The 13,191-nt window shown below is 34.9% G+C and overlaps 2 protein-coding genes across 5 annotated transcripts in view; both read left to right on the forward strand.

Annotated features, from left to right (window-relative positions):
• On the forward strand, window positions 1-10,399 carry raptor (regulatory associated protein of MTOR complex 1). 3 transcript variants are annotated; one of them, XM_085487949.1, is made up of 23 exons: window positions 1-475; window positions 601-703; window positions 1,281-1,522; window positions 1,603-1,749; window positions 1,829-2,004; window positions 2,077-2,136; window positions 2,205-2,338; window positions 2,412-2,545; window positions 2,659-3,042; window positions 3,131-3,205; window positions 3,310-3,567; window positions 3,800-3,943; window positions 4,031-4,289; window positions 4,406-4,447; window positions 4,664-4,809; window positions 4,892-4,989; window positions 5,074-5,185; window positions 5,503-5,657; window positions 5,765-5,935; window positions 6,040-6,284; window positions 6,369-6,533; window positions 6,669-6,954; window positions 7,078-10,399. In XM_085487949.1, the coding sequence occupies exons 1-23, from the start codon at window positions 257-259 to the stop codon at window positions 7,265-7,267; spliced, it is 3,945 nt and encodes a 1,314-aa protein (XP_085344075.1). In that variant the 5' UTR covers window positions 1-256; the 3' UTR covers window positions 7,268-10,399. The 3 variants fall into 3 exon arrangements, with proteins under 3 accessions (XP_085344075.1, XP_085344076.1, XP_085344077.1); XM_085487950.1 differs by having other exon boundaries at window positions 2,238-2,338; XM_085487951.1 differs by lacking the exon at window positions 4,406-4,447.
• Window positions 10,400-12,822: 2,423 nt separating this feature from the next.
• The window catches only part of wun (wunen), a 30,500-nt gene continuing 30,131 nt past the window's right edge, over window positions 12,823-13,191 (forward strand). For both annotated transcript variants that reach the window (XM_029317700.2, XM_029317705.2), the window contains exon 1: window positions 12,823-13,182. In XM_029317700.2, the coding sequence (XP_029173533.1) occupies window positions 13,119-13,182 (64 nt within the window). In that variant the 5' untranslated portion in view covers window positions 12,823-13,118. The remainder of the gene's footprint in view (window positions 13,183-13,191) is intronic.

The following is a 13,191-nucleotide window of genomic DNA, read 5'->3' on the forward strand; positions in this document are numbered from 1 at the left end:
CATTCCGATCGGAACATTAATATGGCGATTTGTGCGGTAAATTCGGCGAGTCGCGCCCCGTCGAGATGTTTTTTCATCGCGTTCCTCGCATGGTGAGCGTTTGTTGACACGGGCGCGAGTGCGGTGTAATCGGCCTGTGCGACGTAATCATCGGTGCCTGAGACAAAGAGAGAAAGAAAGAGAGAGAGAGTGAGTGACAGAGAGAGACACGCACCTCGTGACATATCGCTAATGCGATAACGTGACGCGCCACGCGATGTCCGTCAGCTACGCCAGGATGAAAGCCTGTCACGAAGCCCTGTCGTCGTCGTCGTCGACGACGTCGTCGACGACCTCGACGACGCCGAACGCCGCTGTCAGACGCGCCGGCGACGAGGAGGACTGGCAGATGCAGCTGGCCTTTTGCAAGCCTCGTCACAACACCACCATCGAGAGCGTCAGCTGCATCAGTCAGACTTGGCGGATGAAGGAGCGGGTACGTACACGATTGTCGTTATATTATACACGCGGTCTGTCGAGATCTAGAGAAGAGGCGGGAGTTGTCTCGCACTCTCTTCGTCCGATGACACGCGCACGAGTCTGTCATTTTTCTTCCTCCAGATGAAAACCGTGAGCGTCGCCCTGGTGCTGTGCCTGAACGTCGGCGTGGATCCTCCGGACATCGTCAAGACGCAACCCTGCGCTCGCCTAGAATGCTGGATAGGTAACTCAACTCAAGGTCTTTCGCCCGCGTGTTTTCGTTCGATCTTTCCTCGTCCCCGCGGTTATGTAATTCCGACTGCGAGGTTAGATCAGACATGTGCATGCATTTCCACGCCGAGCGACTTTTTTCACATCATTCGATGATTGTGTTCTTCGATGTACGGAGCAGCAATATTTTTTTCTGTCATTAAACTTTTTTTTTTCAAGTAGTGAGAGTAAATAAAAAAAAAACATAATGATGGAGATTTGTCAAATAAAAGGGGAATTTTCAATTTAATATTATTCCATTTGTATCAAAGTATTACAAAACGCGATTTACACACGTGTTGTTTATTTATTATGCTATGCGTATATTATAGAATTTCCAAATTAAAAATAGGAATGCCTTTACTGATGTATAAAAATATAACAATGCGCATAGCATATTTAATCTACAGAAATATACATTTTTTAAAACAATTATTTAAATAAATGTGTCAATCGTTTTTACTCTTTAAAGACAAATTTAGAATAAAATTGATATCTATCAAATAAAGTCGAATAGAGATACAGAATTTTCAGAACAAATATTTTTTCAGATCCTCTATCGGTGAGTCCACAGAAAGCTCTTGAAACTATAGGTTCAAATTTGCAAAAACAATATGAACGATGGCAACCGAGAGCTCGTTACAAACAAAGTTTAGATCCAACTGTCGAAGAGGTTAAAAAATTATGTACGTCCTTAAGACGAAATGCTAAAGAAGAGAGAGTTTTGTTTCATTATAATGGTCATGGTGTGCCTAAACCTACTACCAATGGTGAAATATGGGTATTTAATAGGGTTAGTATAGAGATCTACAGTACAAAAATTACTTAATGAATCTATATAATATTTATATCAATGATGATTTACTTTTACAGACATATACACAGTACATTCCCTTGTCAGTGTATGACTTACAAACTTGGATGGGTGCACCTAGTATTTATGTATACGATTGTTCCAATGCAGGCATTATTGTAGAATCTTTTCAGCAATTTGCTGACCAACATGAGAAGGAATATGAGGTAAAAATAGGGCGTACATTTTATTTAAAAAATTACAACGTTAATCAATTAATGCAAAGTTGTCAATTAATTATTGCAGATGGAAAAACAGCAAAATCGCGTAACCGGAGTGACATGTCCTGCAGCACCGTGTTATAAGAATTGCATTCAACTAGCAGCATGTGCTGCTAATCAGATTTTACCTATGAATCCGAATTTACCTGCAGATATATTTACATCATGCCTTACTACTCCTATAAAAATTGCAATACGCTGGTAAGAACTTGAAGTACAAAAATTTGTATATTTAATATGATACACATATATATATATTTTTTTTTCATACAGGTTTGCGATGCAGCCTACATCCAAATTAGTTCCCAACATATCGCTTGATCTTATTGACAAGTAAAACTGTTACATTATATATATATATATATATTATAATGTTATATATTCTAGTAAAAAAAAAGTAGTTATACAATTATGATCTTTTGTATACATTTTAGAATTCCTGGACAATTGACAGATAGAAGAACAATGTTAGGAGAGCTTAATTGGATATTTACAGCTATAACCGACACGATAGCGTGGAACACTCTGCCAAGAGGTTATATATTCTATATATATTTGTTGATACAAAATAAATATGAAGTACTTATAAGAATCTTATTATCTTCTAGATCTATTTCAAAGATTATTCAGACAAGATCTATTAGTTGCTAGTCTCTTTAGAAATTTTTTACTGGCAGAGAGAATACTTCGTTCTTACGATTGCACGCCAGTTTCTTCTCCGAAATTACCACCAACTTATCAGGTAAATTAATTTATATATTTTGTATAAAAAATTATAATACATAAATATGTTTAAATTTTGAATAATTTATTTTTAAATTTGGAATAAAAAGATCGATATTTATATTTTTCTAGCATCGTATGTGGCAAGCTTGGGACATGGCGCTTGACCTGTGCTTGGCACAATTGCCGATAGTCTTGGAAAACGAAGATCGATATGTGCATTCGTCATTCTTCGAGGATCAACTTACAGCTTTTCAAGTATGGCTTAACTTGGGATCGAAAAATCGCAGTCCGCCCGAGCAACTTCCGATCGTTCTTCAAGTACTATTGAGTCAAGTTCATAGACTGAGAGCATTAGAACTCTTGGGGCGTTTTCTTGATCTTGGTTCATGGGCTGTAAATCTAGCACTTAGCGTTGGCATCTTTCCGTACGTGTTAAAATTGTTACAAAGCAACGCCAGGGAGCTACGCCCTTTGCTCGTCTTTATATGGGCAAAGATTCTAGCAGTAGACAATGTGAGTCTCATGTATTTTATATATTTATCTTGTATATATGTGTTTACACCATGATTTACAAATCTATTCACATGATTCTCAATTGCAGACTTGCCAAGCAGATCTAGTGCGTGACGGTGGCCATAAATATTTCTTGTCTGTGCTTCAAGATACTTCTATTCCGGTAGTTTATATGTTTTAACTAATTTTATTCGATAACTGCACCCAGATTGCCCAGGCGGATAAACTTTGTCATAACAAAAATATGTTTTTTTATGATAATTTCAGAGCGAGCACAGAACGTTGGCTGCGTTTGTACTAGCCAGTATTGTAAATGATTATCGTCCGGGTCAAGTGGCCGCGAATCAAGGTAATCTCGTTTCGATATGCTTGGAACAACTGGGAGATACGAACTCTTTGCTACGGCAATGGCTTTGTTTGTGCTTGGCGAGGCTTTGGCATAATTTCGACAAAGCGAGATGGTGTGGCGTTAGAGATATCGCTCATGAAAAACTATTTACGTTATTAAAGGATCCCGTTCCAGAGGTAACTTTAATTATTACTAATTATATGAATAATACTAATTCTTAATTACATTATTACTTTATTAATCTAGTTTAGATTGTGTTAGTTGAATTAAACTTTACTGAAGGAGAAATAATTTACACAATTTCTCATTTTTTCTAATGTAATATGACTGATAAGAGCGATCAGATGAGCTAATGATAATTGTTATTATGTATTGAATTTTGAATAAATTTTGTAACATTTTATACAGGTCCGAGCAGCTAGTGTGTACGCATTAGGCACGTTTATAAACAGCGTTACAACTAGGAGTGAGCACGCAAACAATATCGATCAAATTATCGCTATGATGCTTATTAATACCGTGTCTCACGATATGTGTCCGCTAGTTAGAAAAGTAAGTACACAAATAATATCCGCAAATAATATTCGAATTAAGCGTCGGTTGTCAAGGAATTGTCATTATAAATCATCGACATTGCAGGAATTAGTAGTGGCTCTTCAATGGATGGTGCTGCATTTCGAAAATTCTTTTGTAACATTGGCTATAGCTGAGGAAAATAGTCGAAAGGATCTTGTCGTAGAAACTTTGTCTCCGTCCAGTGGCATAAGGCGCATCAGTTCTCGCGACAGATTAAAGATGTTGTCGCCCAATAATACATATGCAGTAGATACGACTGACGGCTTTGGAGCGCAGGATCGCATCAAAAGAGTTTCGTCTTCGTCGTCCATTAGTAGTTTAGGTAAGCCCCATCGGTTATCGGGTTTGACGAGAGGAGTCAATCAAAAGTGTCAATCGATACTTATTGACTGAACATTCGATCGAACAGTTATTTGCATTGATTCTTTCGTGTGCCAGGTAATAATTGGGAGTTCGTGAGGAAACCTTGCGAGTCACTTGGTAATAATGAATTCGAAATTTTCATTGCATGTATTTGTAAATGTATTATTAATCTTTTGTTTTTGTAACTTGCGCATAATTTACACCGCCATACAATTTTAATAGAATATAATGCTTATCGCACGAGCTTTGTATAATAGCGCGATATCTTTTTTCTTTAATTTAAATAGATTTCTATAACAGCAACAATTTATAAATGTTATAAAACTATTGCAGGTCATAGTTCTCTTGGAAACTTACCGAGTCTCTCCTATGGTAGCGTGTACATGAAATTGTGGCATGGATTGTGCAGTCTCGACGACGATCCTCATCCGGCTGTTGGTGCTATGTCTCAAAAAATTACCAATCATATTCGTAATAAGGTATACATATCTAACATTGCTCTAAATTCGTTTCTACAGTTATATCGAAATATTTTATGATATAAAATATTAAAAATTTTAGGTAAAGGCATCTTCTGCTCCTAAAGAGGTTGTTGAAACAAAAATTTCCTCGTCATTATCTCTTCCGCCATCTCCCTCAAATCGAACCGGTTATTTAAGGTCGGTTAAGAATTACTTTAAATAAGAAATGATCTCTATTTTGTCTCTATTATCTTTAATGTTTTTCTTTTTACGTGTTAATAGCAAAGGGGAGTCACCACCAACGGCCGTCAATTCTGGACCGGATTTGCTGCGTTCTCCGAGAACACACTTTATACCACACAATAGTCGTACGAGAAAACCTCTTCCTAACACGGTAAGAATTCTTTTTTTTTACGTTTGTTTCTCCTAAAATTGTAAATGTATAGTATTTTTCTAAAAGTATAATAAGTCATATCTTTGAAAGAATAGAGTAAGTGCAAAGAACAGTTATAAGAAATATGCTATGAATAATGTTGTGCATTTGTGTGCCTGCATGTAGTTGCAGTTAGTACCGTTTTTCAATAAATATTTTTTTTAACGCATTAATCAATTGCAATTATATATATAAGCCATACAATTGAATAATCTCATATATATTTTCTAAGATGCATTATTATTTTGCAAATTTAGTTTTTATGTATATTTATATAGATAACTGAAGAAGTAGACGAAATACCTGGAGCCAAGACTCCATTGACCACCTCCCAGTTTGTTGAATGGAGTTGTGCTCAGTTTGCTCAGCCGGTTAGTTTAGAAGACGAAATGGACGATGTAGAGAGCAGACCGTACCTGGAGCGCGAATGGCGGTAAGAAATAATTAAAACTATTAATATTAATTTTATCAAAGCCTAAAAAAGGTTTCTTTAAAATATTATGCTTTATGCATATTAAAATGTTATACTCGATGTCGCAGATTTATACGCAACGCAAAGCAGAGACAGGATGCGAAAGAGGAACATATACGCGCGCCGCAAAGCAAGATGGAATCGCAGGTGTATCACGGAAGATGTCCCCAATCACCTCAAGCTCTGGTTTTTCATCCATTCGAGCCGCATTTGGCCGTGGCGTTGAAAGATTGCTTTGGGTATTTAAACTTTCATTGAGCTGTAAAGAGTACTTGATATTTGGAAAAATATTACAATATATAATAAAATGTGCATAAATGACATATGTGAAAAATTCTTTTAGGGTATGGGATTATCAGAGCGGCACAAAGATGACTTTCTGCGCAAGTCGCGGAAACAAAACGAAATCGCGCATCACGGCACTCGAGTTTATAAATTCTCACGATTTGAGTCTTCTGATGACAGGTTCTGATGATGGTTCCGTGCAAATTTGGAAGAATTACAGTGGCACGATAAGCCGAGATCCGATTCTCCTCACAGCTTGGCAGGCTCTGGCCGACGTGCAGCCCGCTACAAAAACCTCCAATGGTGCGTATTGGGAAAGGTTCATTGTAAATTTATTTCTTGATAGTATAATTAGCATATAATAGTTAAAATGATGTATACTTGTAGTGACGGCACAACTGGTCACGAAGTGGGAGCAAAAGTCTCTCACTCTAGCAGTGACGGGCGATGTTCGCATCGTGAGACTTTGGGACGCGGAGACCGAATTGAAGAAGCAAGATATTCCAACGGGCGCCGATTGTTGTACTACTTGTCTAGATGTTGACGGCACAGGTTGTTTAAGAGTCACATTTTTACTTCATTATACATTATTATAATTTATATTTCATCTATATTACATATATATGTACGTTATTTCTTTATTGTATATAAAACAAATGTCACGTTAATTTTTAAATTCTTTTATAGGTGCAATAATGGCGCTTGGCTGCGGCGATGGATCGGTACGGCTCTTGGATCGGAGATTACCTCCCGCGGAAGCGAAAGTTATGATTTGGAGGGAACACACGGCTTGGATATTGGGCGCATTTTTAAGGCAAGGATCCGAGGGATCCTCGCCGCAATTGTTTACCGGCTCGTCTTCGGGCGACATCAAGATTTTCGATCTTAGAAAAAATTCTTCCGTGAGCACGATTCAGATTCAGCCAGGTATTGTGGCATTAACAGCACATGAAATAGCTGATGTTTTTGCTTGGTAAGCAAGAAACTTACTATCAAATGTTAATATAATTATTCTGAATTTTTTATGATAATTTATGATTTTTTGATGATAATTTGACAGGATTTCTTGTGTGAATAAAACATATTTCTGTTTTAGCGGCACCACGAATCACTGCATTAGTGTGTACAATATATCGGGTCAACATCTTAACACGATAAAATTCCACGAGGGATTCATGGGTACGCGCCTCAGTCCTGTAAGTTGTCTAAGTTTTCACCGATATCGTGTGACCTTGGCGGCTGGCTTCGTGGACAGTACTTTCACATTATACGAGCCACGCAGATGACTATTAGAGACGGAACTCGTGTAAGATCTTTGCGGAATTTTGTAAATTTATAGCAACATTTTACATATTCTTGAGCGCGTTGCGATATTAACGACGAAATTAGGACTTTGCTCTCCTGACTGCGATCAGAATAGCCTTCTCTTTTTTTTCGTTATTTCTTCTCTTTAAAAGATAGAGGATCCTAGCCTATCTGCTATTTTGGATAAAAGATAGAGAAAGAGAAGATAGTAATAGTTTTTGTGATAAAACTGAGCGAGTATGAATTAACCAAAGTTAGTTTTGAGGTGACCAAAGAACAATTTGAAAGCACGGTTATTATTTTTTTTTAACATAAGATAGAGACTGTTGAAGGAATTTTGGTATCTTGAAAGATGCCAATGCATAATAATACATACATTGTGATAAAAGGTTAATGCGAGTTTGTGTGTGTGAGAATGGTTGAGAAAATAATGATTAAAGATTAAAGGAGAAAAGATTAAAGGTATAATGCGAAAGCTTTAGAATCTGCATTAATGAAATAATCTCAAATATTGTGCCATGCAATTTCTGCTTCAGAATTAAACTCTCATTGTCAAATACAGATCTATATGTAACGGAAAAATATTTTAACTATCGAATCGATTACGACATGGCTGTGTAAATACGTGGCTCGCATTATACACATTTTTATAAGCTTCATAGGTGACAGTCGATGGTAGAATTTACATTTTTCATCATTTTTCTCGATATAATTTTATCGATACAATTTTTTAAAAATATTATGTATTATTCTCCGTTCTATGTTCCTGACCAATTGCAGTAGATTTATTTCGAAAAATTTTAATAGTTAGTAATGTACAAACTTTACATAAATAAGTATAATTTCTTAAATGATAAAATTTAACAAAGGACATCTAGACTATACTATACATAACATTCATCCAGATATTATATATTTATAGATTTTAGAGTTGTGCGTTAATTTCACGTGGCAATATTAGATATATTGCATGCAGTGCAATATTTATGGATCAATGAAGAAATATACAGAAAATACTTTCCATTAATACTTATGTAAAACTGAAGAAAAAATGCAAATTTTCATGCAATGAAGAGAGAGGGAGAAAGAAAGAGAGAGAAAAGTACGTGATACTTTTTTACACAAATATATGACCCTCTAGGATTTATTATTTATATAAAATTTACAAAAATAATTTTTTTGTATTTATATTACGATTACAACGAAACGTCATATTCTTAGTTAAAATTTTTTTCAATATAGCTATTAATGAAAGTAGTCTAAGCGTGTTACATATCTGTTAAAATTTATTCTGTAAAAAGATATTTAGGAACTATCGCGCCTCACACTGCGTCAAACGACATATTTGAGAACAAAATATTAATAATTCGCAATCACAGTAATTATATTGCTTAAGATAATAATGACTACGATTATGTAATTTATTGACTTGTTTCATTCCGTTCGCGGTCACTTGTGCATAGAGCACATAATCCGTTAATGGTTGCAAGGATAGAGAGCAATCTAGACGGGCAAAACTTTATGGTGCATAATATACGAGAATATACAAATTATATTACCAAGCTAGAATTAATGAAAATAGAGCACGTTAATGTTACACACTTGAGAAACGATTTTATTATTATGTATAATACTAGATATATTGTAAATAGACAAAATGCGCCAGATGACGGAGGAGGAGGCGCGAGAAGTGCAGATAGTTTTATCTCTTTATATCATATGATAGTTTTGTTATTGAAAAAAATACAAACATACTGACAATCTAGGTATAAGCCAGGCATGTCAAACACGCGATTATATATGGCCCGTCAATAAAAAAGCTGCGACCTGCTAAGACTTTAAAAATCTTTTGAAAAAACAGGATTTGAAAAAATAGAAAAAACAAGTCTTAAAAAATATTTATAATCATATTTTATTTATTTTTTGAATATTAAAAACACAACCCTCAGTTTAATACAAAATAATTCATGTGGCCTGTGATGCAAAACGAGTTTGACATACCTGGTATAAGCAATAAAGTGACAAGGATTTATAGGGATGCTATGACAAGAGTTTTGCCAAATTGCAGATTTGTATAAATTTACATACGGATATACACGCAGTGCTGGATGTACTTAAATGTCTTCGTCAATTGTATAAACTGCGTTTTTCTCTTTCTAAAGCCAGTTGTTCCGTTTTATATTTTGCCATTAATGAATTCAATTATACAATTGCTTTGACTATTATTAATGTATAATCGCTGTACCTGTCTTTGAGTCTCTTTTTCAATATTGTGCTGATAGTAATAATTTTTATTTTACGAATTTTTTAAAACTATTACATGACGTTGCATTTGGATAAAGAAATGATTGAGATAACAATATAATTTTATGTTTCATCCATGAAATTTAATTTCAACACATTTTCTTTCCGATGTATATAAAAAAATAGTCTAACGATACTGCTTTGGAAAGTGTGTAAGGAAAAATACTTAACGTTTCGTAGACAACGAGAAAAATTTATTTAAAAATTTCCCCATAAAAGTATATATGTAAGTTTTTTTGTGCTCGGATAAGTCTTGTATTTATATATATATATATAATCAAAGATAATTAAATTAATTAGAGATCGAAAATAGAAAAAAACGCATGAGATTATATTAAGCAAGTTTAAAATTACGAAAAATCAATTTTGATCAGAATGCAATCTTGATTTGAGAAAAGAAATTGTGTGTTTTATGGGGCGAATTGATTCTAAGGAAGATAATTTTTAATAATCCAAGAGGAGACAATTTCCCAGGCAGAAACTTATTTGGAAATTTCCATCGGATGATAGTTCTTTCTCTCTCTCTCTTTCTGTCTTCTATTTTATGTATTATATTATATATAATTCGAGATCTCGCGCCGCTATTATATTAGCTAGCAATAAATAACAGTTGCCAGGGATAAGCAGGCGTTTTAGGGAATAATAGGCAAACACACACGATTGCGACACTTCGTGCTGTAAGCTGCATTGTACATTTGTGTAATTTATGTAATCGCCTTGTGGTAAAATACAATTACAGTGTCACGTTATACACCGATCTTGTGTAAATATTATAGACTCGTGAACTAAAATTCTTTCTTTGTTTTTAACATTTTTTTAATTAATTATATTCCATTAAGTGAACTCGAAATATCTACAAGGCTTCTACTATCATTCTATCATTGTTGGAGCCATATCGCAAATTGTGAATACGAATAAAGAAGCGAAAAATTGTAAATATATCGATTACTAAATTAATAGTTCTTGAAATGTGTAAGCGATTATTTTTAGAAATCTGTTTCCGGTTCGTTTACGCGTCATGCGAGATGGTAAACAGGTGTTAATTAGGTATGCATGTTACTGTTCAAGCGTGAAAACGTCGCCTTCGTGACACAGACGTATGCGGAATGCACCGCGGGTGGTGCACTGCTGGTTGGAGTTGAAATAACTCGATAAGAACTTTTGTCGGGGTTTTCTCTCTCTTTCCCTCGATGTGAAACCGGTGTGCTGGAAAGCGATATTATCAGTATTCTGCTGTGACGGGTAGAATTGTGGTCTCACCAGCTATCTCCCTGATCGTAAAACGTGACATTATTTCATGCCGTTCTAGTTCTATGTTCCAGACACGCGCAGCTTGAATCTTACGTAAGACAGGTGCTTCGAACAGACTAATTCATTAGTCTCGTTGGAAATTTTAATTCTACCTCGCAATCCTTTCCAGCATTGTTCATTACATAATTATTTAAATCATATTGTTATGTACTTATATCTGTACGTAAATAATTTAAATCATATTATTATGTACTTGTTCTGCATAAATTTCAATATAATTTCTTATATAATTTGTATAGCGAATGAAATTGTAATTTTCAATCTTGAAATTTTTAGTATGTAAACAAATTATTTACATTTACATATGTACATACATATATTGTAGAAAAAGAAAATTTGTTTGCGATTAGATATAAAAGATTTAATGATTTTCATTAGGTAAATGACTCTGTTTTTCTAATAATTTACAAGACAATCTTAAACTTTATCTTGTGTTCGTACATAAATTGTAAAATAATTTGTCAAATTTTCTAAAACTTCTATTATATATGTAATATATATGTAAATCATAAGGGAATATTTTTAATTTTTTTACAAATATTTTCTATCTTCCTATTATTTACTGTCTTAGATAGTTTTCTTAATTCATAATATAGAAGATCATATCGTAATCTCAAGATTTTATTGTCGAAATAAAAATTTATTATTTCCTGTTTAAGATGCTGTTAGGCAATTAGGACAATCGCAAACATCATGCTACGTGTAAATTTAGACAAACGCCACACTTGTTTCGTTATCGGAACACTTCATGATTTTTGCTGCATCACGATAAAATATCAAGAGCGATAAAATATATAAACGTACATGCAAATTCACTCAGATCGCTAAGTATTTACTATTTAAACACAATTTTTTCTGATACTTGAATTAGTCATCTTTTACTCACGTATTGTTACGTGTTTTTTCAAATTTTCTTTGAAATTTGTAAAAATAAAAATCAACAATGGAAATATTTTCCGAAACATATATATAAAATAAAATTAAAAAAAAATTTTATGAATTTATTTATATATTAGTAGAATAAATATTTAATAAATGTTATTTCTTTTTTACATATTATAAAAACTAATGTATCTTGCAAGAGAATTGTTTTATTTCATTAATTGTCAATAATTTAACATAACTAAAATAGCTATAAGCAATGCGATTAGTATTGACTAAACGATCATGTTCTATTTATTTGTACCAAGCACGAACATGCCATCCAAAATGAAAGCTACGATTTCACTTTACAAGTCGTAATTGAATGTGATGTGAATAGTCATGTATTATTTGCGATTTTGCCATCACTTGTGACGCATTACAAGAATGATTTATCTCGTTTAAAAGCGAGCTCTTATCTCATCATCATTATTATTATTCATGAAATAAAAATTTTATAAGTAAATGTGAATTATATAGGAAATTGATTTTTTGCAGATATATAAGTGTCATTCAACATTTATTAAGTTTGTCAATGGGTTTTCTATTTTATTATATAGGACAGCAAAAATATATATATATATATATATATATGTATATATATATCTGTTTCTTCAATATTTAAACTATATATAATTTTTTGGACTCAATAACTGCAATGTAAACAAGTGCGATCAAAATTATTCATTGTTAATATTCATGCGCAAGTCTGCCTATTTCTCAATGATCATCTGAGCGACATGAAGGGGGCTGCTCTATTTTCGTATGGTCACGTGTCAACATTCGAGAGCGCGCGCGCAACAATCGAAGCACGTGCATAAACGCGCGGCGTCTGCTTCTGCTTTCACGCGCATGCGCAGTCGCGGAATCAGTCACCGAATCTCGATCGCGACAGTCGGGGCGCACTTCACGGCAGATTCGCGCGTAGAGAGAAAGCGGGAGTGGTGGGGGGCAAAAGGGAGGAGTGGGGGTCGAGCTTGGAAGGGGAGAGAGTGGCGCGTCGAGCCGCCTCAGTCAGTCCACTTCGAGACGTCCAGCGGCGCGGTCGAGTCTCGCTCTCGCATCGACGCGCGTGAGAGGCTCGCGAAACGTCAATGACGCGTATCACTTGCGTAGATCCGTTCCACCACGTTGTTCTCGCGTCCTGCGTATGCACCTGATCGCGAAGCTTGTCGCAGTCGCGTCGCATCATCATCGATCACTCGCATTACAATCGGTCCGAGACACCTGAACATAGCAGCGTCTAACATTTCATCGCCACTGACGATTGTGACAAGCGCGCGCGACAACATCAACATGGATCGATCGTCCAAATTTATTCTGCGGAAGCTGATTGTGGACTTCCTCTGCTTGTTTGTTGGTGAGTAAG

The sequence above is a fragment of the Nylanderia fulva genome, unplaced genomic scaffold, assembly GCF_048542155.1.
Source record: "Nylanderia fulva isolate GAGA-0341 unplaced genomic scaffold, ASM4854215v1 Scaffold6, whole genome shotgun sequence".
In the NCBI taxonomy this organism is placed as follows: Eukaryota; Metazoa; Arthropoda; class Insecta; order Hymenoptera; family Formicidae; genus Nylanderia; species Nylanderia fulva.

Excerpts from the sequence above, each read along its gene's own strand:
- raptor (XM_085487949.1), top strand. The coding sequence starts at position 257 with ATGTCCGTCAGCTACGCCAGGATGAAAGCCTGTCACGAAGCCCTGTCG. Across the intron at positions 2,546-2,658 it reads AATTACCACCAACTTATCAG|CATCGTATGTGGCAAGCTTG; the intron begins GTAAATTAATTT and ends ATATTTTTCTAG. Across the intron at positions 3,568-3,799 it reads TAAAGGATCCCGTTCCAGAG|GTCCGAGCAGCTAGTGTGTA; the intron begins GTAACTTTAATT and ends CATTTTATACAG.